We start from the raw sequence: 26,051 nt of genomic DNA, 5'->3' as shown, positions 1-26,051 counted from the left end.
CCATAAAAGTCCGTTTCCTGAAGAGAGAAGACTGTAGGACACTAAACAAAGTCTTGATAAACAGCATAAGACGTCTTCAAAAACATCTTTGAGATCCAAATCTGAGCATCTGTTTATTTTTAATGTTAGCTCTCGTAACCTTTAAAGTATTCCTTTAAATTCGTTTCATGAACTGGAAGTAATCTTTCCTCTTAAAGCCATAATATATTAATGCAATGCGATTGCAGGATGGGGGTATTAAACCAACTGAAGTCTGAATCTTTGAAATAAAGATGGCAGAAAATGAGTATCCCTTTGTCAGCTGGTGGGTTCACGTTGACATATTGCACCTTTTTTTTTCTTGAAATGAAAAGAGGGAGTGAACAGAATTTCTACTTACAAACTTCATCAATTATCTTCCCATTACAATACCCTGGAGAAGTGTAGGCGAGTCAAAAGTAGTTGGAAGCAAACTAAACCTGCTAATTTTCCTCCAGATCACGGAGGCCTGAGGTGTGCAGAGCTCCAGATTGATGGGATGATATGGAGCAAAAACAAATGATTATCAGCTCCTGATTGATGGGTTTTATCTGTAAACAGGGAAGATCTGTGACTCCATGTTGGTCATCATATTGTTCTATTTCTGCTCTGCGCTTGGCACATTAGAACACATTAGTTCTGTTACGCAGCTGGGATGTGCTGACTTTCTTTTGATAACTTACCCTAACTATTGTTGAAGTTAAATTGCACTGCAAAACCTGATCTAAAACTGGTGTGTTTGCCCATAGCAGATATTTGTAATGAGTATTTTTGCTTTTAAAATATGATAATTAGCTATTATTCACATGAAATAAGATGAACCTTTTTTTTTCATTATTTAAATCACCTCATTCCTCATTTCTGGCGTTAAATTCTGTTTTGATGAATGAATGATTGAATGTAGTGCAGGTTATATCAGGTATAGCCCAGATTCCTAGAAACCAGGGACGTTAAGTTTTGATAGAAAGCAGTAAAGTCATTAATAGCTAACAGTTAGCCAGCCTCGGTATCAACACACTGCTCTACAAATTCCTCATCCTTCTCTCTTCAACTTTTTCCAGCTTACTATGTGATAGATATGTGCTTAAAACGCTCTGTTAGAAAAACATTCCCCTTATGATATCATTAAGGGACATAATCTGTCCAGGGCGGTCTGCAGCGGCCCACTGGTAAAGCTACGGCCTTCGACTAATTTATTATTCCATTCTCCTGAGAGTGGCTGTGTGCTTTTTGGCTCAATTTAAAACGTTGTTTTTTTTTATTTTTTTTAACCAAAATATTTACAGAAATGTTACCAACCACAAGCATGTACATGTTTGGCTCCTTATTGTTTTCATGGCCTTGATTGCTCACTCTTGAGTGCATTATCATGGGGCTTTACTGCTACGTGGAAAAGTGCTTACTTCTAAGCTGACATGCATTGATTTATGCGCTGGCTGCTCTCTTCCTTTCTGTGTGGCAGCAAATTCTATCATATCACTGCCTCCTAGGACATGTTTTACTCTTGTTCAAAGTAAGCTAACCCCCTCAAAAACAAAAAACAAACAAAAGGCACCAGCAGTTGGGAAATTGTAAATTTTAAAATTGTGCATGTATTACAAATGCAATACATTTTCCATCACTAGAAGTGCTGAATGACGGGGTCCCAGAAAGAAAAAAAGATTATTAATTCTCAAATATGTCTAAAGTTTAAATATAAAATGTGAAATCAAAATTTATTGATTTTTTTTCTTCTTCATTTAACTCGTAGTCCACAAGTAAACATCCATATTAACCGAACACCCCTCTGTATATGCATGAAGTGGTTTGTTCGTTTTCTTTGCACACCTGTGAGTGCTCTTCTTTATTAATAGTGTACTTATCCATCATAAGTTAAAGGTATAGGGGAGGATATTCCCGAATTTATGAAAAGACCCATCATCTCCACATGCACAACCCTGTACCTGCTCCCGAGAGGGATTGCTACGGTGGCCCTGAAGTGCAAACTGCAACTACAAATCTAAAAGCGCAACTACATTAAGGAAATCGCAACTACACAAAGCAAAGCGCAACTACATTAAGAAAAACAAAATTACATTAACCTACCGGAAAAGGTAGGTACCAATGGGAAACATGAGACATCGCTGATTGGATGACGGCGCCGTTTGACCCTTGAACCAGAAGTCATTCTGCCTGCTGCTGCTTTTGAAAACTTGGATATTATTAAACATGTGGGAGAGCATGCAGAAACAACCATTCTCCTCGTTTTACTAGCAGTGATGTGAAATGGATTTCTCCAAATAGCATGCCAAACTTTACCTGTCAAGTAGAAACTTTGCAAACAAGGGATCAGTGGGAAGCCCGACCTGTGCTTCTAGTGTATGCTATCACATGAAAGAAACTCCCAAAAACACTCTGGTCTTGTTTCTCTCTTCCAAGGCTTTTCTCATCTTCTCATACGCTACGTTGACACTTTTTCTCTCACGACCCTCGGTCATTTTCAAAGAACGGCGTTGAGAAAAGTGAGCTTCAATGACTGTTTGAAACCGTAGCTCACCACACATAACTGGGGACGAGCACATAGGATGGCCTTACCTAAGCATATCACCAGAATGACTGAAAATTAGGAGGACCTCTTACTTAGATGGTCCACCAGGAAAAAGAACATCCTCTCCTTTACTTTTAACGGAGAGGATGTCTCCGGAAAAATAATAACATCAGGTTTTCAAAAAAAGGAGAGAAACTTCCTACAGTAGCCGACCGCATTCCTCTGCTGAATGAACCATCTGCATATTGTGGTGGGGAAAATGAAACAGTAGCTACCTTTAAGCAAGGGTTGCTATTGTTCTCTAAGCAAGACCAAATATCAGTGATTACCATGAGGTTATGAAATGTTATTATTGGCTCATTATCGCTGCAGTATCTGAGTTGCATTTGTGTCAATCCTGTCACAATGTAGCACATGCGTGCAGCTCACAGGTTGCAAATGCTGACATGTCCAAAGAATTCTGTGACAGACTGACTTTCATGGTGTTCATAATATATGTGCGGTAGCATTAGTTTCTTATAAAGTGATGTAGCAATGTTAATTGTGTGCCCAAAAACCATTAGAACAAAGGCTAATATGCAACTATATGACAGGGGTGTTAACCAAATTAAAATGGATAAACTGTTCTATTGGAATTTGGTTTGCCAGTATTACCATTTAAGAAATGTTTTGCTGTGTTGAGTACTGTGAGCCAGTTGTCTTGAAACACTTAAAACTAAACTGACATTTGGAAAACAACAAGAAACATCTTTGTCAAGTGTACTTTGGGACCAGATAGGGAACAACTGAAAAAGCTGCTTAGTTTGAATAAAACAGCCGATTAAAATTCACAGAGTTGTCTGTGATCTTCTCTGCAAAGGGTTGAGAGGCTTGTGCAGGGTTGAGGGAAATGTGTTTGTCCGTCTCTCTGGCACCAGGAGTGGATGAAGAGTTGTGGATGTGAGCCAGCCTGTGGCAGATGGTGGATGCAGATTTTAGGGGGTGCAGTTGCAGCCTGGGAACCATGAGATGGATCCATGTGTTTTGGCAAATGTGGGCCCATGAGCACTTCAGTTGTGATTTCATCAGGAGAGATAAAAGTTCATGAGGTTCTGCCCCGTTTCCTGCCCCTGCGATCTGTGGACTTATTCATATGTGTCTCATGTTCTGTAAACATAGAGCTAATTTGTTAGCCTATAAAAGACAGCTTCTACAACATCGGAGGACATTTATGTCTCGTAAAAATGCCACAGGAGAACAGTGTGTGAATGCTCCCCCCCGTCAAAGCAAAAGATGTTTTCTGCCATCCCCTTGCTTTCAGCTCATTGACAGAATTTCACCCCCAAGCTGAACCAATCAATCATGTGCAGCGGGTCTTTTTATGCTTGTATTTGGTTACTTGTCAGCCTATTTTCTTCCGCTTATTGTTTGTAACCAATTAAATTAAAGCAATTAGTGTCTATCCTAAATACGAGCTTCTACAGCTTCATCCGATCTCCCTCTAATATGCATATGTCTCAAAGGAGAAGAGAGGACCAGTTCAAATAGATATTAGAAAGGGCTGCAATGAAAAGCCCCAGAACTTAAAAGATGTCTTTGTAGATATGGCCCAATGGCTTCTCTTCTCCCTACATTATGACATATCTTGACTTTGCCGGCTGAGTTGTTGAAACAAATTGAATCAACTCTACACTTTCGGCCTCTCAGTCTAATGAGAAGCAGAACTGACATGCTCAGAAACAAGTGGGAGACGGAAATGATCTATCCTTCCTGCGAAGCAGTGCATATCCTCTGTAATATATTTTGACGCTTCACACAGAAGAAACAGAGTTGCTGAAATATTGCAGCGTATCATCTTGTGTTTATGAAGGATGCATCTTGTTTCCAGAGCAGCCGCCTTTAATCTCGTCAGCTTGTATCTTTGAATTTGTGTCAGCGTTTTACATTTTGACACAGCTGGGATTTTGTTTTTGATTTTTTTTTTTTTTGTGTCATCTCTTGTGAAACCCAGATTTGCAGACTCCATCCGTGGGATGCTGAAGCTGATCCTGGTGCTGATGCTGGCCGGAGCCTCGCTGTCCTCCACGTGGTTTACTCTCACCTGTTTGAGCACAATCACCCACCTCCCTGTCACCGCAGGTAGGCCCACGCTAACATCCCCGTCAAGGTGACTCTTTGATTTTTGAGCCACTGAAGCTTAGTCACTTTTCATCCCTGTAGTTACTGTGTCACCGTGCGTGTTAGAGTACAAAGTCAAAGCGATTAAAGAAACTAGCTGCCACAAGGTGGGCTATCAATCAATTCACGTCAGGAGATAAAACCTTAAGGGATGTTAGTGGATTTAGCTTCCCTTTCCCTAAGTCATCTAATAAGCACTCAGTCATGTATTTCTCTACCTTAGATTGTTATTATAATCATCTATCGTCATTCTCCCGACCACTGCTAGTATTGTCTGTCTAGCTCATGTCTTCATATCCCAGATATTAGCTTCCTAATGCAGTCGGCTCCCAGTTTGGTTTGTCTGATGTTTTACCAAACAGATTGATGGGATATCACAACAAAATGCTTTGCTAGAAACAAAAAGACTTGAATATTAACTCTTTTATTCTAAAAGGAACCTTACATAAACTTTCATTCATGTTTCCGTTAATTTGCTATGCTTAAGCACTTGACCTAAGCTTAAATTAAACTCAAATAAAAAAAATGTCTTTGATCCCAAAAAGGAAATTAAATACTTAAACCTGACCTTAACTTTCAAGGCAAACGCAGAACAGAAAACATGTGAAAAGCTTCAATTAGAACCTCCTGAAGCTTCTGGATGTGCCTCCACCCTAGAATTTGGAAGTAAACCATATTCCCATGATGCCTTAAAACCAGGCTCAGACTGGTAATCTGTATATCAGGCATTTGGCCGGTGGGCCGGTGCTAATTTCAGCATGTGAGGGCCGGCCCTCCTTAAATCATACCGGCCCCAGCGCTTACTCTCCAGCCGAACCACCTACCTGCGACAGTCAATAACTTAAGGAGATCATGAAGTAATACAAGATTAACTATAAAAATGATGCATGCAGTATATATAGCCCTTCCTTGTCATGCACATCCTTGTGACAGTTGGCATATGGTGTAATTTTCTATTTCTTCAACTGTAAAATCCTTGCAACAAACTAAATTATAATAAAACTAAAATGTATAATAAAACTACAATGCTTTCTTTAAACCAAACTACAATGTTCCTCTTATATTTGGCGAATTTATGTTTGAATATTTTGCAAAAATATGTTGCGTTGCACGATGGGGATTTGCATCATTTCCAGTCTTACGTCCATAAGTGGGCCGGTGTAGACGGCAAAATGCCAGATGGAAAATCGTTCCCAGTCCGTGCCTGAGCGGTTTGGTCTAAACGCAGCTACAGACTTAAGGAATAACTATAGAACAAACAGATTTCCTTTGGTAGGAATCTTCAGTTGCAGAACTTTGCTGCTTTTTCTTATTCTCTAAGAGTAAGACAACAACAACAGGCTAATAATTGCTGTTGTTGTCTGGTAGCTAGCCTCCTGTCTGCTTCTGAACAGACTTCCTAGATTTAGTTTTAAACAGACTGAATTTAAAAGAGAAAAATTGGTGCTCCTTTTTTATGTAAATACAACTCTTAAGTTTTTGTTTAAATATCAAGCTAGATATATTTCTAAAGTGCTAATTGTCTTTCATATGGAAAAAGCGGAAAGTGCTCTAGCCATTTTTTCCCCTGTAGCTAAACTTAGCAATCAGTGGCAGATGTAGGAAAGTTAACGATACCGTCAGCAATTCCATTAGACATTGTACCTTGAGGTCTGTAATTAATTTTTCCAAACAAAATGTAAACATTACTCAAGCAATAATTTAAAAAGAAGATACAGAAGACATTATAGCTAAATGTAAAAAGACGGGTTGCGACTCAAAACATACCGGCAAAGCAAACAATTCAAATGGTTAACTTATATTTCAAACATTACTGTGGTTGAGCTGTGGGGGGCAGCATTGCTTATGGAAATACTACAAATACAGAGGAAGAACATGTGAGGTTCACATATGATTGATTGGACACCTTTTTTCTCCAAGGCAACCTTTTTTCTTCCTGTTTTTAATAATTACAGTCATTTTCTGAGATAATTATTTGGCATCCTTCAAAGGGTCTCCTTCTACCTTTTGGGATATAATCCTATATAGTATGATAGACAAAAAACACGGCAGCTTTTGAAGGCTGCCTGTTGGGGTCAAGGTCCCCAGTTGCAAACCTGTAAGCATGAATGCGGTGGTCCTCAGGGGAGCTCAGATAAAAGGACATAGACAGATGGGACGTTATTTCAGGCGTTAAGCAGAAGTTAGAGGGGAAAAAAGGCGGACTCCGGGGTTTGGTTCATGTGCAAACATGGGCTCAGGCTAAATCCGTGAAAAAGCATGCTGGCTAGCATTTCCTGCAAGTCTTTAAAAATACATTTTTAACCTACCGCATCTTGTTCCTATGAACTAGTTTTTCAAACATATTCATGAAAGCCTTCAACAAATCATTGTAAGAAATGAACTAAGCCTAAAAACACATGTTTGAATGGAAATGTGAAAATCCCAGCAAAATTTAGTGATACCCTGAAAACAAGATTCTCACCATGCACAAGGACCAAATGAGACAAGCTGTTAACTGAGTGGACACCTGTGTATTTTGGCAAAAGAATAAGAAATATGTTTTTTTTTTTTAATGTACTGTGGTATCTGTGACATGAACTGCATCTTAATGCAATGTGTGCAGGCATAATAAAACCAGTGATATATTGCAAAATAAATTGAAACTGAACCGGTGGACCCAGGCAATCAACAATGTTTCTGTTGCAGTTCATGCCAGACTGGTAAAAACTGTCCCTCCAAGATGAAGTGTAAGAAATAGAGATGGATTTATCACTCTTTTGCTATTATTTTACAGGTAGTAACAACAAATAAGACTTTAACTTAAGGTATATGATGGGGTGAAGCATTTCATTCTCTGGGCTCTCATTTATTTAACTAATAATTACTAAAAAATTAAGATTTTTAATTTTTTTACAGATTAAAATATAAAAAAAAAATACAATACAATGTCTGCAGAAAAAAAAAAATCCCTGCTATAGAGAAATGTTTTATACTCACATGTTCTAATAGCTTTTGCACCTTTTGCCTTCAATCAATTATTTCTAATACAGAGCTCATGAAAAAGAAACATCATAATTAGAAAGTTAGCCAGAAAAATACATTTCAAATGACAAACTAATCATTTCATGCTGAGAAAAGAGGGAAGGAGATGCTGGAATTGGGTTTGGAAAAAAATGACTATTTGCTCTGAAAAACCCCAGAGTATTTTGACTTTGTTTGTGCTAAATTGCCACCTTGAGGGCCACCTTACTAAATGGAGCGTTGTTTCATGGTGAAAGTCCATCATAAATCTGTTGCTGGTAAAAAATATGGTTGAGCAGGAAGCCCTTAAAGGTTGAATACATCACTGCTGTTCTATAAACTGGACCCTTTTTGTCATTTTTCCCAAAGAATTGTTCAGTTAGATTTTTTTTTATTAATCTGGTGCATTAAAACAAACTGTGATTCATTTGGTTCCGGTGTTTGCATTTTCTTTTCACAGCCATCCTTTACACGTCCTGCATCCTGGTTGGCGTATTCATCAACAGCAGTGTGCCGATATTCTTCGAGCTGTTCATTGAGACTGTGTACCCGGTCCCTGAAGGCATCACCTGTGGAGTCGTCACATTCCTAGGGAACTTGGCTGCTGGTCTTCTGCTCTTCTTCCTCACCTTTTACCCCACAAGTAAGACAGAAAGCTTGAAATCACCTTCAATGAGCAACATTTCTGAAGAATGCACACATTAACGCATTATTTTATTAAATACATTTTCTTAAATAGTATTAGTTTTCTTCTTAAAAATGAATGGCATTTTTTTTAACAAAATGAAATCACATTTTTATTATGTAGAATTTCATTGGTCTAAATTATTTTATTTATTGAAAGCTTTTATGTATTCATTACAGGGTTTTGACTTTCTTATCTTAATTTAGGTGAAATAATAAAATATTTAAGTTTTAATGAATGAATGACTGTTTTAGGTGGATGACTATCAAAAATCCCAGTGCATGTAAATACAGCTCAGAATATTCTGCCATCAATGGATTATATGAGTCTAGGTGAAGCAAAAAGGCATTTTTTTATATAATTAACTTTACAGGTTAGTGTTTTTTGTGCTCATAGGCCATTTGTGCTTATAGGCATCTATATTTCTATATATATCTATATGTCTGCAGCTTTCAGTCTACGTGGAGAAATATTTCAAGAAAATATAAATTCATATTTTCACCAAAAATCTTTGGTTCATAATTCTGTAAGTTGTTGTTCCTTTAAACCAGCTGAGAAAAATGTTTTTTTCTCAGCCAGTATGAAAATAGGAGACACAGAACAGACACATGAAAAGTATTTCCTAACTAATATGAGTGAAGTGAAATGATAAATAGAACCAGATTCCAGTATTGTCAGTTTGGGGGGAAACAAAATAGCAGCTTTAAAGCACTTTACAGTTCAACCAGATCATACCGTCAAATTGATTCAAAGTTTTCTATCTAAGGAAAACCAGTTGATTGCATTGTCTCGTTGACTCGAATGCAATCCCTCACACTTAGCTTGCTTGTAGCAATAGTGGAGAGGAAAAACTCCCTTTTATATCCCCCCAATCATAGTATGATAAAGAAATTTACTGTGTATAAACCTTCTATTTTACATGTTTAAAGTAGTTTTTGATATATCTGGAGTGCATTGTGACAATGTTACCAATTATTTGTATCGCTGTTTAGGTTAACCAAAGTGCTTTACAGTTGGAAAAACATATGTTAAAAGTAAGAAATAAAAAAGGCATTAAGATGAAAGAAAAAACATAAGAACCTCAGAAAAATAGCTGTAAAATAGTGCTACACTATCACGTCTTCAAAGTCATCCTGAATAGATATGTTTTAATTCCTGTTTTAACACGAGGCGGGTCAGTTTAAATTTACCGCTGAATCACCTCTGATCGGTTCTTTCAGCAGGCGCTGGTTAAGACCCTGCAGGTGTGCGTACGAACAGTTTTAGCATCACTCAGATACAAGGGAGTCATACCATTAAGAGCTTTAAAAGGAAACATCCCAACTTTAAAAAGTCAGCCCTGGACTAAATGAGGAAGCAGAGGAGTCAGGCTTAAGTATCATATCGGCTATCTAAGGCTACCTTCACACTGCAGGCCTTACTTAATGCTCAATTCCGATTTATTTTTATTTTTTTTGTGTAAAATCTTTTGCATTGCCGTTCACATTTCCAAATAGATGCAACTTGTATGTGATCTCTTGTGTGAACTGCAGTCACACTACTTAAACGTCTCGCATGCAGAGTAGAGGACGCAATGATGTCACAAGCAAGCGTGTCCTGTGTTTACGGAAGTAAACATGGATGGTAGTGCTGGAGCTCGTCTTGGAATCTTTTATTTCTTTCCCAATCTCAGCCAGTGCATTAATAACGCATCTTTCCAAGAATGTTGAAAATAAAGACTGCTCTCCACATTTTTGTCCACCATCATATTCCTGCTTCTGCGTAGTACCACGCAGAATGGTGACCTTTGTTGAGTATTAATGGCGTACAGGTTGGATGGATACGACCTGGCCATTCAGACACAGGTTAACATTTAAAAAGATTTGATACCGATCGGATTCAGGACCACATAGCCAAGTGGCCTGGGTCACTTTGAAAAAAAAATCAGATCTGTGTTGTTCAGCCATGAAAAGATCAGTTACAGGTCACATATGAGCAAAAGACTCAGATTTGGGTCACTTCAGGCTGCTTGTGAACGTAGCCCTAGAATACTTCATTCTAGAGTCAGATTTTTGTGCGTTCATATGACCGTGTCTGAAATGTAGAGACCTTTAGTCGATGAGCATGGCAAGAAAAATGCCGTATAAATTCAGAATATTTATTATTCAGTTTATTTACTGTGGGATGGACCAAAGCATGAAAGCCTGGTCAGATTTCAGTGATCACTTGTTAATTGAAGTATCTCATCAGGATACATAATATTAGATCAGATNAGTGGAGAGGAAAAACTCCCTTTTATATCCCCCCAATCATAGTATGATAAAGAAATTTACTGTGTATAAACCTTCTATTTTACATGTTTAAAGTAGTTTTTGATATATCTGGAGTGCATTGTGACAATGTTACCAATTATTTGTATCGCTGTTTAGGTTAACCAAAGTGCTTTACAGTTGGAAAAAAAATATGTTAAAAGTAAGAAATAAAAAAGGCATTAAGATGAAAGAAAAAACATAAGAACCTCAGAAAAATAGCTGTAAAATAGTGCTACACTATCACGTCTTCAAAGTCATCCTGAATAAATATGTTTTAATTCCTGTTTTAACACGAGGCGGGTCAGTTTAAATTTACCGCTGAATCACCTCTGATCGGTTCTTTCAGCAGGCGCTGGTTAAGACCCTGCAGGTGTGCGTACGAACAGTTTTAGCATCACTCAGATACAAAGGAGTCAAACCATTAAGAGCTTTAAAAGGAAACATCCCAACTTTAAAAAGTCAGCCCTGGACTAAATGAGGAAGCAGAGGAGTCAGGCTTAAGTATCATATCGGCTATCTAAGGCTACCTTCACACTGCAGGCCTTACTTAATGCTCAATTCCGATTTATTTTTATTTTTTTTGTGTAAAATCTTTTGCATTGCCGTTCACATTTCCAAATAGATGCAACTTGTATGTGATCTCTTGTGTGAACTGCAGTCACACTACTTAAACGTCTCGCATGCAGAGTAGAGGACGCAATGATGTCACAAGCAAGCGTGTCCTGTGTTTACGGAAGTAAACATGGATGGTAGTGCTGGAGCTCGTCTTGGAATCTTTTATTTCTTTCCCAATCTCAGCCAGTGCATTAATAACGCAATCTTTTCAAGAATGTTGAAAATAAAGACTGCTCTCCACATTTTTGTCCACCATCATATTCCTGCTTCTGCGTAGTACCACGCAGAATGGTGACCTTTGTTGAGTATTAATGGCGTACAGGTTGGATGGATACGACCTGGCCATTCAGACACAGGTTAACATTTAAAAAGATTTGATACCGATCGGATTCAGGACCACATAGCCAAGTGGCCTGGGTCACTTTGAAAAAAAAATCAGATCTGTGTTGTTCAGCCATGAAAAGATCAGTTACAGGTCACATATGAGCAAAAGACTCAGATTTGGGTCACTTCAGGCTGCTTGTGAACGTAGCCCTAGAATACTTCATTCTAGAGTCAGATTTTTGTGCGTTCATATGACCGTGTCTGAAATGTAGAGACCTTTAGTCGATGAGCATGGCAAGAAAAATGCCGTATAAATTCAGCGTATTTATTATTCTGTTTATTTTCTGTGGGATGGACCAAAGCATGAAAGCCTGGTCAGATTTCAGTGATCACTTGTTAATTGAAGTATCTCATCAGGATACATAATATTAGATCAGATTCAGTCTTAGACAATAATTAGATTGAAATTATGTTTTTATTACAGTTATAATAATAGGAGTTATTTAAAAATAGTTATAATTATTGTTCCACCACTCCTTTGTTTCTTTTCCCCCAAGGTTTAAGCCCTGCTTACTCTCTAAAAGTATTTTATAACAGCATTATTTTATAGTATTTCCAAATTTTAGTCAGTTTGGCATCAGAATTATATTTCATTACTGTTGTGAGGAATAATATTTTCATTTTTTTCATTGTTAGTTTAAAGTGTAAGATTTGTTTGTTTTTTTTTCTGCTGTTTTTAGATTGCTTTTGGCTCTTTTTTCCTCCCAAAGGATTCTATCATCAGTTTGAGCTTTTATTTTGTTGCTGATGAAGGGTGGAATTAAAGGAAGATGCTTTCCAGGGCAAGCTATTCCAGAGCAATATATAAAAACTATTTGTTGCAGTTTACCCCCTGCTCTGTCCCAAAGTTAGCTATATAAACCAGTTTATGGCAGTAATTTAGGCCCATAATAGAGAGGGCAGCCTGTCCTCTGCATTTCTTGCAGGCAAGTGAAAATAAAAAGAGGAAGAAAAAAGAAAGCTCAATCATGATGTAATTTGCTGCTGATGAAAACTCTGGACAATATTGTTGGTTAAGGAACTTTTCTCCCTGTATTATTTCACTTTAAGATAATAAAAAACTGAGGCTATCCCCTGTTTTATTGTCATCTTGGCTCCGGTCGTTTAACCACTATATGAAGGGTTTAAACACTCGTAAAATATTGCGTAGTTTCATCTTTCGCCGCAGCAGGAAGAGTTAAGCAACCGCTCAATCAGAACGAAAGCGGTTGGAAATTTGCGATCCATCTGACAGGTAATGTATTCTGATTTATTTTGAAATGACCACTTGCCAGTGCAATAGTGAATCATGGATGAGACAGAAATATATCAGGTGGGCATTGATCTACTGCAGGCCCACACTGGCACACTGCCGCCAGAGCCTGACTTATAAAGTATACATGATGCCTCCTCTGCACAGTGCTTTTCTCAGCTCTGAATGATTGACTACATGGTGCGGTTGAATGCAGGGTTCTGGATATCCGAGTTCATTACGTGTACATACAACCGCTTGTATGTGTGCGTGTGTTTATGGGGGAGGGGGTTGAGATGGATCTCCACAACCTGTGCGACAGGAATTGAAAATATCAGATACATTAGATGGAGGCTTTAATGTCTCTTTTCCTCACTTCCAACCTTAAAGTTGATAAATAGATAATGATGCTCCCATGGTTTCTTGTTAGAGTCTTCTCATAGCTCCAGGCGTACCTTCATGGCTACCATGGTGGTGTTGCTGGTTTCTTTCTACTTGCATAAAATCTAAAATAGGGCTGAATGATTCTGCCAAAAATATAAATTGTGATTATTTTCAAGGAACCTTGCGATATTTCTATTTTCCTTTGACTTTACCTTTTTTTGGAAAAGTGGTTACTTCTACTCACTTGAGCTGCTCAGACGCGCTGCGTTTGCTGCTCAAATTGGGCTGCAGGACGTTTTGCTGCACCTTGACACGCGTCAACCATTGTCTTTGCATGTAAACTAGCTGCTCCTGCTGCCTTTGTTGCTTTTGGTGTGAACGTAGTTTTAGTCTTGTTAAATGTAACATTACTGAAATTGCGTGCTTTTGTGATTTGAAAAGTTTTGTTAAGTTGTGAATACTGTATGTTGCATATGCAATTACTACCCATGCCCTAGTCTAAAAGTATTTTTTCACAGCATGTTCTCTCTGAAATTATTATGTGGAACTTAAAACTGTAAATTAACACCTGAAGCATATCATAGCATCTTAATATACGTGTTGTCCTTTTTTAGTTTTTCTATCAATATATAAATCCCCAAATAAAATGTCTGCTGTTTGTCTCTCAACAGTTTTTCTCATTGCCACATTGTTTCCCTTCTTTCTGCTTCCCCCAACCCAGTCAATATCAATGTCATGATTTACATTTTTTATCTTTTTAAATTTTTACTTTTGTCAACTTCAATGTATTTTACTGGCAGTGGATTTTTTTCTGTCTTTAATGAAAGGGTATGTAAACTTTCAATCACAACTAGACAGACAGACAGACAGACAGACCGTCTACAAAGATGCTTAGGATCAATGCTATCCTAAATGGTGAAGCTTCTAGAATTTCCTGTTCCCAGTCATTGATAAATGCCCGTCACTGCATGCTGGTGTCACCATCATTTATCACTATTGGGACGATATGCTCAGGTTGATGACAAGTGTTGGTGATACACAGCTGGCAGTGTTTGCCTCTATGGCCTAAGGATAATCAGTTCTTGTGGCATCTTAGCTCAGGGTTGAGGAGTCTCCAGCTAAGAATTACAGGAACCTTTTCATTTTCTTTCTAACTTGACTTCTCACCAAAAGTAATACATTTGCATATTTATGTTTTGGATCAAACTTTTGATTTAGTGAACGTTTAAAAAAAAAGAAAAGTGCTTAAAGCAAAGGTTTGAAATATGTACAAAAATGCAAGATTATTTAGATCCTATGGTAATCGTGTAAACGCTGCCAATGATTTGTTTTATGCAAGAATCACTAAAACCACCAAAGAAAAGAAGTGAAATATGCATGTTAGAAAGTCAGGTTTTTAAGCATACAATCCCTAAACTCTTGTAAAAGAGTAGAATAGAATAAAAAATCCCTAGGATGTCCCACATTTAGGAAATTGTGGTGTTACAGCAGCAAAAGGTCATGGCAGAAGTGGTCACATAATGTGAACCTTAGAAAGTGTATAAAAATAACAGAGTTAGGAAAATAAGTACTATACAGTACAGTACAATATTAATGCTAGTAAATAATAAACAGCTGTTGACATTTTTACAGTAATGGATATGTGAAAAGTGAGATGTGCAAAAAGAAAGCAGCATGTTATTTAAAGGTGCAGTAGGAGATCTTTTCTGACACATTTTTTTAACCATTTCGCTTAAAGATCTCCCCACAGCCGCATGGCAAACAGTGAAATAATAGGTCTGAGATTGAAACTAAAATAAATTATCCCCGCTACAGTGAGAAATCAATGAGTAACCCCAACCAGTCACAAAACACGGTCCGTTGTACACGATTGGTTCTTGACACGTCAATCATGGTCGTCTGCTTGTCCCTGCCCCCTGTGCGCGTACCCTGACACATGAACGAATCGACCCCCCAATGCTCGTGCTGGACGCCATGGCTGGAAGCTAGCCACTGCTATGCTACGTTAACACCTAAAGCAGAAAGAGCAGCAAAAACGCACGTGCTGCTTCATTTTTGATGCTTGAACAAGTTTAGTTCTGTCGCGCGGATGAAGCATCTTTGCTGCTCTAGTTGCTCGGTAGAAAAAGTGGGTCTGATGCACGTTGGGCGGAGCTACCCTATCCTGTCTTTGCCTGTAACAATGGCAGCTATATTTGCTGTGATCAGTGAGTAAAAAGTAGAATCTATTTTGAAGTGAGAAAGTCCACCTGAAAACATCGTCAGTGCAGTCAGTTCATCCAGATTACCATCCTGTCTTCAAATATTATTTCTGTTGAAGCCGCTCAGCATTGTATACAAAAAAAGACCACGAACTTGAACCCCGGCTTGCCAATAGTGATAATCACACTGCGTCATGGGATCTGTAATGTGTGTAGCCCCATGTCCTAGTCTAAAAGGACATGTGCATCACTTAAGTGATAGTTCATATGACAGGGCCGCTAAAAACAGATATATAAAATGATCTTGTGCGGACCGGATGTGGCCAATGGGCCTTGAATTTGACACATGTCTTGGAGTGTCTATGGAGCAGGGCGGGTTGTGAAGCTGGCTGCTCGATGCTGATTTGCAAACATACTTAAAGATTTTTGACTGACAGTGGCCAGACAGTGAGGAGGTTTTCCTCATGAGTCAAGTAATAATTTAGTCAGAACAGTTGCCTTGTGCTGAACTGTTGCCGTAGTTTCAGGAGTTTAATATCTCAAAACAACTATTTTCACCGGTTATAGTGATGGGTTTTATGCATTTCAACATTTGTTAATGCAATACGTGACTTTTGGATTTTATTAACACCACTGAGCCTCCCCTGTTTCAGAGAGCAGCAGCTGGCAATGAACCCCAGTGCTTTCAAATCAAAGGCCAGCGTCATAAATAAGTGCGCATCATTAATCATACAACTACACTGACCTCAATTAAGACTCATAAAGGCCATAAGAAGGCTGTTGACACCTTTTCCTTTGCTGATCTGTAGCACCGTCTGCTGAGTCTGAAAGCAGTTATCATAGCCTCTTAATGATCGTACCGTCGCCCCTCTCACCGTTGTTCTCTTAATGTAAACCTATATTCACAGCAAACCCATGTTTAGCTCATGACCAAAGCGTTAGCAGCAATAACAACAGTGTCTGTTTTTTGTTCCACGTCATTTATCTGACCTTTTAAGTCCTCTAATTCCACCTGCCAACAGCATCTTTTAAAATTATCATACAGCTTTTAAGGCCCCGTCCACACGAAGTCAAACCCTGGCCTAAACGCACAAATTTTTCACCAAACCAGCCTCTCATCCATACAAAGCCGGCGTTTCGGGGGTCTGTAAACGATCTTTTTTTTATTAAGCCTTCAGAGTGGGAAGATTTTGAAATGCCGTTTTCAGGTTTCCATCTTTAATCTCTAACCGCATTTTTTTTCTTACACGCATGCGTCATAGCGTCGCCTCTAAACACGCATGCGCGACACAGTATCACAACAACAATGGCGCCGTACTGTGTTGAATGGTTGCTGCTCATGCTGCTCACCCTGCTGTCGGGCTTACAACAGAATCCTCTTCTTCTGGAGTATCTCCATGAAGAACAGAGCAATATCGACGACATAGTTCAGCACCTGAATTTGACTGAACCACGAAAATGGACCCGCAGGGCAACCATGTATAAATATTAGTGCGCATGCCCAACATTTCGTCGCCTATTTTTGCTTTGGCACCACAGCGCCACTTACAGGCCTGGCATACATTTTGCAGCGTTTTCATGCATTCGTGTGGACGATCACATTTATTTTACGTCTCCGTCTTTACGACAAACGTTCTGGAAAATATTAGCGTTTCGTGTTCGTTTTGACTTCGTGTGGTCGGGGCTTAAGTCTTATTTGTTTTTCTGCATGTTGTGTTATAATTTTACATTTGATGTGTTGGTGTTTTTTGATTATGTAGTAAATAGAAGAACATGTAAGACCTTTAAACAAACTACAACCAACTTTAGAAGACAATTACTTCATGATCTATTTTCATTTTTTTTCAAACAGAAACTCCCTTTTTCAAAAATAGCATGATGATAACAATGAATGTTAATTATATGTTATTTATTCAATTTATAGAGTTTACTTAAGGATCATTTAATGTTTTCAATATTTAAACAAGTGTGCAAAACATAATCTTTTTGGACAACCACCCCTCAAAGGTTTACGTCTTTGATTTTTGCTCGCCAATCCTATTCTATTGTAGCTAAAACATCTTTTAATCTGAATTGTACATTTTTGTCCTCAAAAATTAAGTAAAAAAATAAACTTACTAATCAAATTTTCTTTCTTAGTTCCATTGTATTCTGGAGATGTATTTTTATCCACATGCATAAACATATAAAAGTGCTCAGCATCCAGTCTACACAACATATCAATGTAAGTTTATAAAACAGCCATCCTTGTTTCTGGGACACTCCTGCAGCTAGTAATGACATTTGGTCTCCAACATGTTACCATAATCTTCCCATTCTGGATCCCTAATTAAAGTCGGAGTAATAAAACCCCATCAGCTTAGTTTTTTCTTGTCATATAAGGAGATCAGTGGTTTAAGGTTATGCTGGTGATCATGTAGACAATTTTTTGTTCTGATTTTCTCTATGTTCCAAGCTCTTCTGACATTAACACGTACATGGCTTTGATTATATATTTTTTCCTACAAAATGAAAGATTGTTGTTAAAGCCGTTCAATATAAAAAATTATTTTCAGTTGGTCTTTGCTCCCCCTCTCCTTCCCCCAACCCTGCCTTACCCTTGCGAAGTATTTAAGTAAACAGCTGTCAGCTCTGTCCTTAGAAAACAGGGATCTCCCAGATCTTTCAACATCATATTAGCATTCCTTTAACGCTATTGCCTCTCCCTAGCAAATGTGTAAACATGCTGAGTTTCTTCAACTTTAGATGGATGAGTTTAAAATCAGAAAGGGAGAGATTTGGAGATGGAGTAGGCTCGTCAGATAAATACACTCGTTTAACCTACCTCCATACCCGGTCTCCTGCTGTCCGACTCACAGCCCTGATTAATGAGGCAGCTTCTGGAGGCTTGACTTCTCTCAGCAGACACCTACATCCCATTCCCTCAACCCCTCTCCTCTTAAACCACATGCTTAACTTTACTTTCATCTTCACGCCATCTACCCAATGCTTTTTCATTATTAGAAGAACAGGAGTATCAAGTGTGTAAAAGTTTATGGTTAAGCTTGTAATTTCGAACCAAGCTGGGCTCTTGGTACAGACCACACATCTGTATATTTATAGATATGGACAGCAGTCTGTGACTTAGACCAGAGTTGCAAAAACAAAATGTTCGGGCTTGACTAAGACTTGCGTGAGACTTAAAAAGAGGAAGAGTGATAAATTTTTATAATATCATATTGGTTGAAAATATGCCAATTAGAGCAGATCAGGTTATAGATTAAGGTGTTTTACACACACAACAATAATACAGTTAAAAAGTTTGACGTAAAGATGGGATGAAATGTTTGATTAAAAGTTCTTTCCTCTCATTAATTACCAACAACAGTCTTGAGGTATTCAGATACTAATGATTAAAAATAAAGATAAAGTTTTTTTTAGCAATGTCCGATGTCAGTGCGGGAGATTTGCAAGCCAACGTGGCGGATGCACACACACTGCTGTCCCGAATGTTAGATGAAGAAAATTTGATGATTGTTTAAGGCTACTGAAAACGCCCACTGCCCTCTTGGAAGCTGTGCATTGCTACACATCTCCGTGTCATTGTAGATAGTAGCAAAAATGTGTTGATCAGAACTAAAACACAATCTCTTTAGCTCCTTTCAGACGAGAGCCGATTACCTGGACTGTGTCCAAAGGTTCGCCCTAAACCCTAAAACCCTCAATCACTATATACACTGGTGCTATCTAGTGGACCTTATAGTGAGCTCAGTAAACTGACCGGTAAAACACATGGCCACTACTTTTTTTACTCTCTGTTACTCCCCCCCAACGGTTCATGCATCATCTTTATTTTATCTCTGTGCCACAACAAATCCCATAATGCTTTGCAAGGAGAGCTCTAGCAAAGCATTACATCTTATATCTGCTTGTCTAGTGACCCTGGATGAATACTACTTTTTAAGGAGCATTGTGGGAAATTTCAAGTCTGCTACTTTTTCATCCACTACACATTCGGACACTCACCTAAAATGGCACAACCACAATATTGTGGCCTGTATAGTGATTAGGGTGGACGTTCGGGCACAGCACTGATGTGACGTCACTTGTTTTGTGGCCACAGCCAAAGTATCCGGTTGCTAAGGTGGTTGCTATTGAGTGTTCTCAGATTTAGCTAAATGCGGCGATACAATTTTTTTTTTTTTTTGCAGTTCGTTGATAAAAACTGTCCAGTTCTCGCTGTGAAAATTTGAAAGCTCCATTCCTCTTATTAACAAACTTTTCATCCCAGGTTTAATTAAATGAGCCACCATATTTTCTGCACTGTAAAACACTCATAAGGCTTTCCTTTACAAGTCCCTTATATATGGATTTGTTCTGTTTTTACTAACCACTGCACTGTGCACTGCAATGTCAAAATGTATTAGGACAAACTAGGATTAATACATACTGTGCCTCATCATAGTATTACAGCGTGTGTATAAGGACCCCAAAAATTGCCTCTGCAAGAGATTAAGATATGGACATCAAATTCAAGGCTATCATTCATAGGAATACAGCAGCTGTGAGAGTTAAACTTTAATGAATTATGGTACATTAGTTCCTGTTTTTGCCTGAAAAGGACAGTTCTGGAGGAAAATATGCTGGAGTCTTATTAATTTATTAGAATTTTTTTGGAACAGCCCAGTCAAAGTCTAAGCCAAGTGACAACCTGTAGTGAGACTTGAAAGTTTATGTTCTCCGGCACTCTTTATCCTTTTTATCTCCAAACACAAGTTGGTTAAATCTTCTCTCTATAAATGTGTAAAATGAACTGAGGCATATCAATAAAGAGTAGCAACTTTTTTAAAGGTAAATGTTAGGTTGGTGTATCAAATAAAATACTAATATATTCTATTGCAATTTGAGATTAGGGTCAGGGTGATTTTCTTACGTCACATCCACTAAAGAAAGCACAGTGGAAACACAGGGGAGACATTGTTTTGGATTAATTAATAACTTGTATGGTGCTCATGAATATTTAGATGCACTGATTGGTTGGTTTACAACAAGCGAAGCTGCTCAGCGAAGACGCATCATAGCAACAAGCACTCACTCACTGAAACATCAAAATTGTTGATATGGTAGGGTGACCAGACGTCCTCTTTTTGGTCAACTACAGTGCAACCCCACCGAATTGACATCAAATCAGGGCTTCCTTTGTATTCCCCCGTCTTATGATGGAAGTTTAGAATTGTGAAATTTGCAGAGAAAGGAGGTTTCCATGGGGTTTGAACTTCTTTGTATGTCAATTTCATCCACTGAACTATCGTTATTCAACCATGCAATGTAAACTCCGTTTTTCATTCTATGGCCCCTTTAAATAGACTCTGAAAGGCCTGCATTAATGTGAGAATCTTTATTCATAGAAAATGAACTTATACTTGAGAAAATTACCCTTCCTCTTTATGCCCTGACCATGATAACTGATTGGGGCCCGGTGTATGTACCAGATCTGCTCGAGCTCTATGCATGCCAGTGATGTTGCACTACAGTATATGATTGGCTGAATGTTGCAACATGACATAAAACATTGTGGCTGCCCAGACAACAATAATAACATAATGCACCCTCTGTGTGCCGAGTCTGGATCATCTGTAGGGTTAGCGCGTTTAATGACCAATGACATTTTACCTGATATGGATAAAAATCAACTGAAAAAAAGAAAATTGTTGATGGTGAATAAAGTGACTGCAAGACCATGGAATAACAGGGGAGAGCTGGGTAGCACTATGGTTAGATGTGCTCAGTAGCTAATAGGTTCTTTTAGCTCAGCCAGTTAGCAATATTAAGCTATAGAACTTTTAACTTAGTGTCACAACCATTTGTTTTCTACAAGTAGGATAACTGGTTTTCTTTGTCTAACATCTCCACAAAAGTCATTTTAAAATGTTCCATTTGTCCTCCCCTTCCCCTTAGATCTTAATAAAAAATAATAAAAATAAGCTGAGACTGTTTTGTCAACTTGTTAAATGGCAAAGCTTAGTCTGTCTAAGAAGGCACTGCTTACCTTCAAGACTGAGAAGTATTGTTTTCTACTTTTGGCTACTTTAGATCGCGGATGAAACGTAAAAAAAAAAAGCAAATATGGGTAATATTATGTTGAGACTCCAGAAGAGATCTAATTCTTAAGAAACATGTGCTATATGGTTTGTACGAGTGGCGTTGCCGTATATGACGTCATAAGAAAAGGCAGGGCCCCGAGCAGATCTGGTAGCAAAACCGGTATGAAAATCCCTTTGCACTTCAAGCAGAACCAGTATAATTTTTAGTGTTGCGCCAATGCCATTTTTTGGCACTGATACCTGGTTATGCATTATTGGCCGATACCATCTGTTTGAAATTTATGTGTGTGTATATATAGGAAGAACTGCATATTACTTGGATATAAAATAATTGCCATCATGGCTTTGTCAAGCTGCTGCCTACCTTTGTGAAGCAGGAAAAAAACTACCTGGAATGGGTGACAATTGTTGAATAAACTTTTGGCTCTCAAAATGGTATCGGTGCCCTATTTGTTGGTACTCACCGAGACTGATTCCACAGTTTTAGTGCTGGATTGGGGCCCCGCCCGATACTGGTATCGGTATCGGTGCAACACTACTAATTTGTGAGACATTGTTCTAGGATTGGGCCCCAGAAACACACTTTTTGTCTTTGACCTGATTTTCTATATTTAGTTTACATCCTCACTAGAGCAAGGCAGCAGCCTGTTTCCACCAAACCTCTACTGGCTGAGATTGTCTCAACAAACAGGGTCATGTTTAGTACATTTAATGCATTTCAAGATATACAGATTCCATTAGACAGAGGTTTGTGCTTTCTGTCATACATGTTGAGTGTCTAAACACCAGTAAGGTTGAATGAGAGGAGCTTGTGCCCTAGAGGTGTTGAGTTAATAGGGAACCGAAGGTTCAGCGATGGTGTAGCTCCTCGTGTGCCCAAAAGATTCAGCGTTAGCAAAGATGGCAAAAGCAATATTCCACTGCCTAATGGAGCCTGAACAAACCAGGGAAAATAAAACAACTTATTCTTCCCAATGTTTAGGTTCAAGTGCAGGTCAGTGGTATCAGGGAACACTGCCAATATTACTGAATTATTTAGAATGGTTGTAAAAGACAGGAGTGCAAGCTCTTATTTACTTTATGGTATATTAGAAATTCTCATTGATTATATGTTAGACCAGGTAATAAATCACTTTACATCCTTTCTAACCAACTCTCATTTGGTTTCAATATATATGTTGATGAGTCATAGTTCATTATAAAGGTGTATACATCAATATGTTGGGATCTATAGCTCAGGATTGATGTGAGACTTACCTCCCTGATCCTTTTATTTACCCCAGGATATATTCTGCATAACTCTGAAGACAGTGCTTCCACAAATTATTCATAGAGCCTCACTTTGTCCATAAATGTGATTTTACGTCCTTATTTCAAGATTAATTAAATTTATTTTCTCCCTCCAATGACTGCAAAAAACACAATGAAAAGTAATGAGAGATTTCTGCAGATTTACTGGGAGAAAAAAAAAAAACTAGAAATCACACAAAGCCTACATAAGCATTCACAGCTTTTGCTTAATACTTCTCAATGCAATTAAATTTGGCAGGAGTAAATCCTCCAATAATCTTGAAAATCATGGCGCAAATTTGGCTCACCTGCAGTATCTAACAGAAGGGAGTACTACCCCCCTAACATTTAATTAAATATTTCATTTTATCTTTTAATGGCACAAATCTAAAGAAAGTTTTGATTCAGTTAAATGAATCAGTGCACAGCTTTTATAATAGAGTAAGGTTTCTGTAGCCTCAAAATAACTAATTGGGTCATTTCCACTAAGAAGTATGCAAACCAATGGTAATGCCAGCGGTTTGAAAGTTAAGGCCTGCCATTTCTTTTAGCCAATGGCTTTTGACGATATTTCCATCACCCAAAGCAGGATGCATAGAAGGTTGAAAGGGTATCAGCATGTTGCATGATAGGAACGTCGCCAATTCTCCAAAACAACCTTTAGACGTCAACAGAATAATCATTTTTGTTTCTACAATCAACATTGGCAACATGTGGAGTTGCCAATAGGTGCAGCTTTTATACTTTGAACGGCTTTTCTCTCCTTCTGGACGACTCCAGGGAGGCGTGTTCAGCAAAAACGGCAAGCCTAAGGCCCCGTCCACACGAAGTCAAAACGAACACGAAACGCTGATATTTTACAAAACGTTTGCCGTAAAGACGGAGACGTAAAATAAATGTGATCGTCCACACGAATGCATGAAAACGCTGCAAAATGTATGCCAGGCCTGTAAGTGGCGCTGTGGTGCCAAAGCAAAAATAAGCGACGAAATGTTGGGCATGCGCACTAATATTTATACATGGTTGCCCTGCGGGTCCATTTTCGTGGTTAAGTCAAATTAAGGTGCTGAACTATGTCGTCGATATTGCTCTGTTCTTCATGGAGATACTCCAGAAGAAGAAGATTCTGTTGTAAGCCCGACAGCAGGGTGAGTAGCATTAGCAGCAACGGCGCCATTGTTGTTGTGATGTGTCGCACATGCGTGTTTAGAGGCGACGCTATGACGCATGCGTGTAAAAAAAAAATGCGGTTAGAGCGTAAAGATGGAAACGCGAAAACGGCGTTTCAAAATCTTCCCACTCTGAAGGCTGAATAAAAAAAAGATCGTTTACAGACCCCCGAAACGCCGGCTTCGTGTGGATGAGAGGCTGGTTTGGTGAAAAATTTGTGCGTTTAGGCCAGGGTTCGTCTTCGTGTGGACGGGGCCTAAAACACCACTCAACACAGGAAGTAGAAAAACACAGCTGTTTACAACTAATCAAAGCCACTTTGTGCCACCCAAGAGGGAAAGTCTTTTCTTTGCAAAAGTTTTTGATATTATGAGCTAAATATCAACATGTCTCTGGATGTTTACATTGCGAACCCTCGCCGGTAGGAGCCATTGCTTGCTTGCAATGTTGCCGTTTTGCTTCTGTGCTGAGGTTTTCTGCAATTTCAAACTGTATCCTGCTAAAAATAAAGTGTAAAATATGATTTTTTTTCCTCCCATTACCCATTGTGATCCCTTGTTTTTTGCTTTTTCCCAAATGTATGGGCAGCACCCCCCACCCCACCCCCCCGTCTGTTATGTCTGTGTTTTTGTCTTCTTCGAAGGGCTGCACTGAAACTGAATTTCCCTTTGGGATTAATAAGTATTACTGAATTGAATTGAATGTTTTCCCATGTGGATCTGTCCGTGTGGTAACAAATGGATGCCACATAGAGGGACATGGAAGCTAAAAAGGACCTCACGGGCAAATGAAGCTCGATTCAAGCTTAACAAGAATTTATGCTCGTTGAATCTGGCCTCTCCAACAGTGTCTAGTTGCACAAGAAAACGTGTAAACCCTGTCAGGAGGGGGTGTGTTCATTTTTCCTCCTTTCTGCAAATATTGCAAGCTTGTTAGAAAGAAAGACATGAATATTAGTGTCTGACCACATTATGTCTACACTTCACAACATCTGAAAGTAATCCAGTTTACCTGAACAGTGCTTTTTTTTCTCCTAAAGTTCCAGTAACCCCCATTGAAGTGTGTCATATCATGGAGTCTCTATCTGTACAATTTAGTCAAAGATCTGTCGAAACTTAAAAGGGATATTTGGTTGGTTATTGTTCAATTTTTAGACCAAAATCCTGTCCAAAACCTGTGGTCTGAACTGAGAAGAGAAGAGAAAAGAAAAGAGAAGAGAAGAGAGAGCTCACATGTCTGATTGATAAACGTAGATCGTGTTAAAGGTTTCTTAGCTTGTATGGCCGAACCTTTTTAACATTATGGAGGCATAAATGGATTTTATTAAATATCGCAAGCAGATGTTCTATGAATCTCTTTTTTATTGATCTTATTTAATATTCATATTTTCTGAGATGCTTAATTTTGGGTTTTCATTATGTAGGAGCCGTACTTGGCATAATTACAAGAAATTAAATATTTTGCTCTCTTTTCAATGAAATATTTATATTATACGAGTCTCACTTTGTGAAACAAATGAAGAAATACTAAACTTGAAGTTACCTGTATGCAACTTTTAAAGTGAATATTTTTTTTAATAGCAGCTAAATTAAAAGATGAATGTCTTTCACATTGGGGGAGTGTTGGCCTAGTGGTTAGAGCAGTGCGCTTGTGCTCTCAGAAGGTTGCAGGTTTTCAGTTCAATCCCCACAGCCTCCACTCTGGGTTCCTGAGCAAGACCCTTAACTGCTCCCCAAGGGGATGGATCAAATGAATAGAGTGAATTTCCCCATTGTGGGACAATAAAGGGATTTGCATATACAATTACATAAAAATGTATTTATTTAGAAATGAGTGGAAAGAAAAAAAAAGGAAAGGTTTTCAGAAAAAAACCTAAAAGGCAACAGATGGTTTTATATGTCCAGAAGCTTGAACAAAAAAGTCAAGAAGACTTAAGGAAGTCGGGCTGTTTTAAGGGCAGCAAATATATATATATATATATATATATATATATATATATATATATATATATA

At 38.4% G+C, this 26,051-nt stretch overlaps 1 protein-coding gene across 1 annotated transcript in view; it reads left to right on the top strand.

Annotated features, from left to right (window-relative positions):
* Positions 1-26,051, top strand: part of dirc2 (disrupted in renal carcinoma 2) — an 84,879-nt gene that overhangs the window by 55,703 nt on the left and 3,125 nt on the right. Inside the window, exons 7-8 of the mRNA XM_015392191.1 lie at positions 4,536-4,663; positions 8,166-8,348. Of these exons, the coding sequence (XP_015247677.1) occupies positions 4,536-4,663; positions 8,166-8,348 (311 nt within the window). The remainder of the gene's footprint in view (positions 1-4,535; positions 4,664-8,165; positions 8,349-26,051) is intronic.

This window comes from Cyprinodon variegatus, unplaced genomic scaffold, assembly GCF_000732505.1.
Source record: "Cyprinodon variegatus isolate N-32 unplaced genomic scaffold, C_variegatus-1.0 Scaffold578, whole genome shotgun sequence".
NCBI classification, from domain to species: domain Eukaryota; kingdom Metazoa; phylum Chordata; class Actinopteri; order Cyprinodontiformes; family Cyprinodontidae; genus Cyprinodon; species Cyprinodon variegatus.
This window is presented reverse-complemented; position numbering and strand designations above follow the sequence as displayed.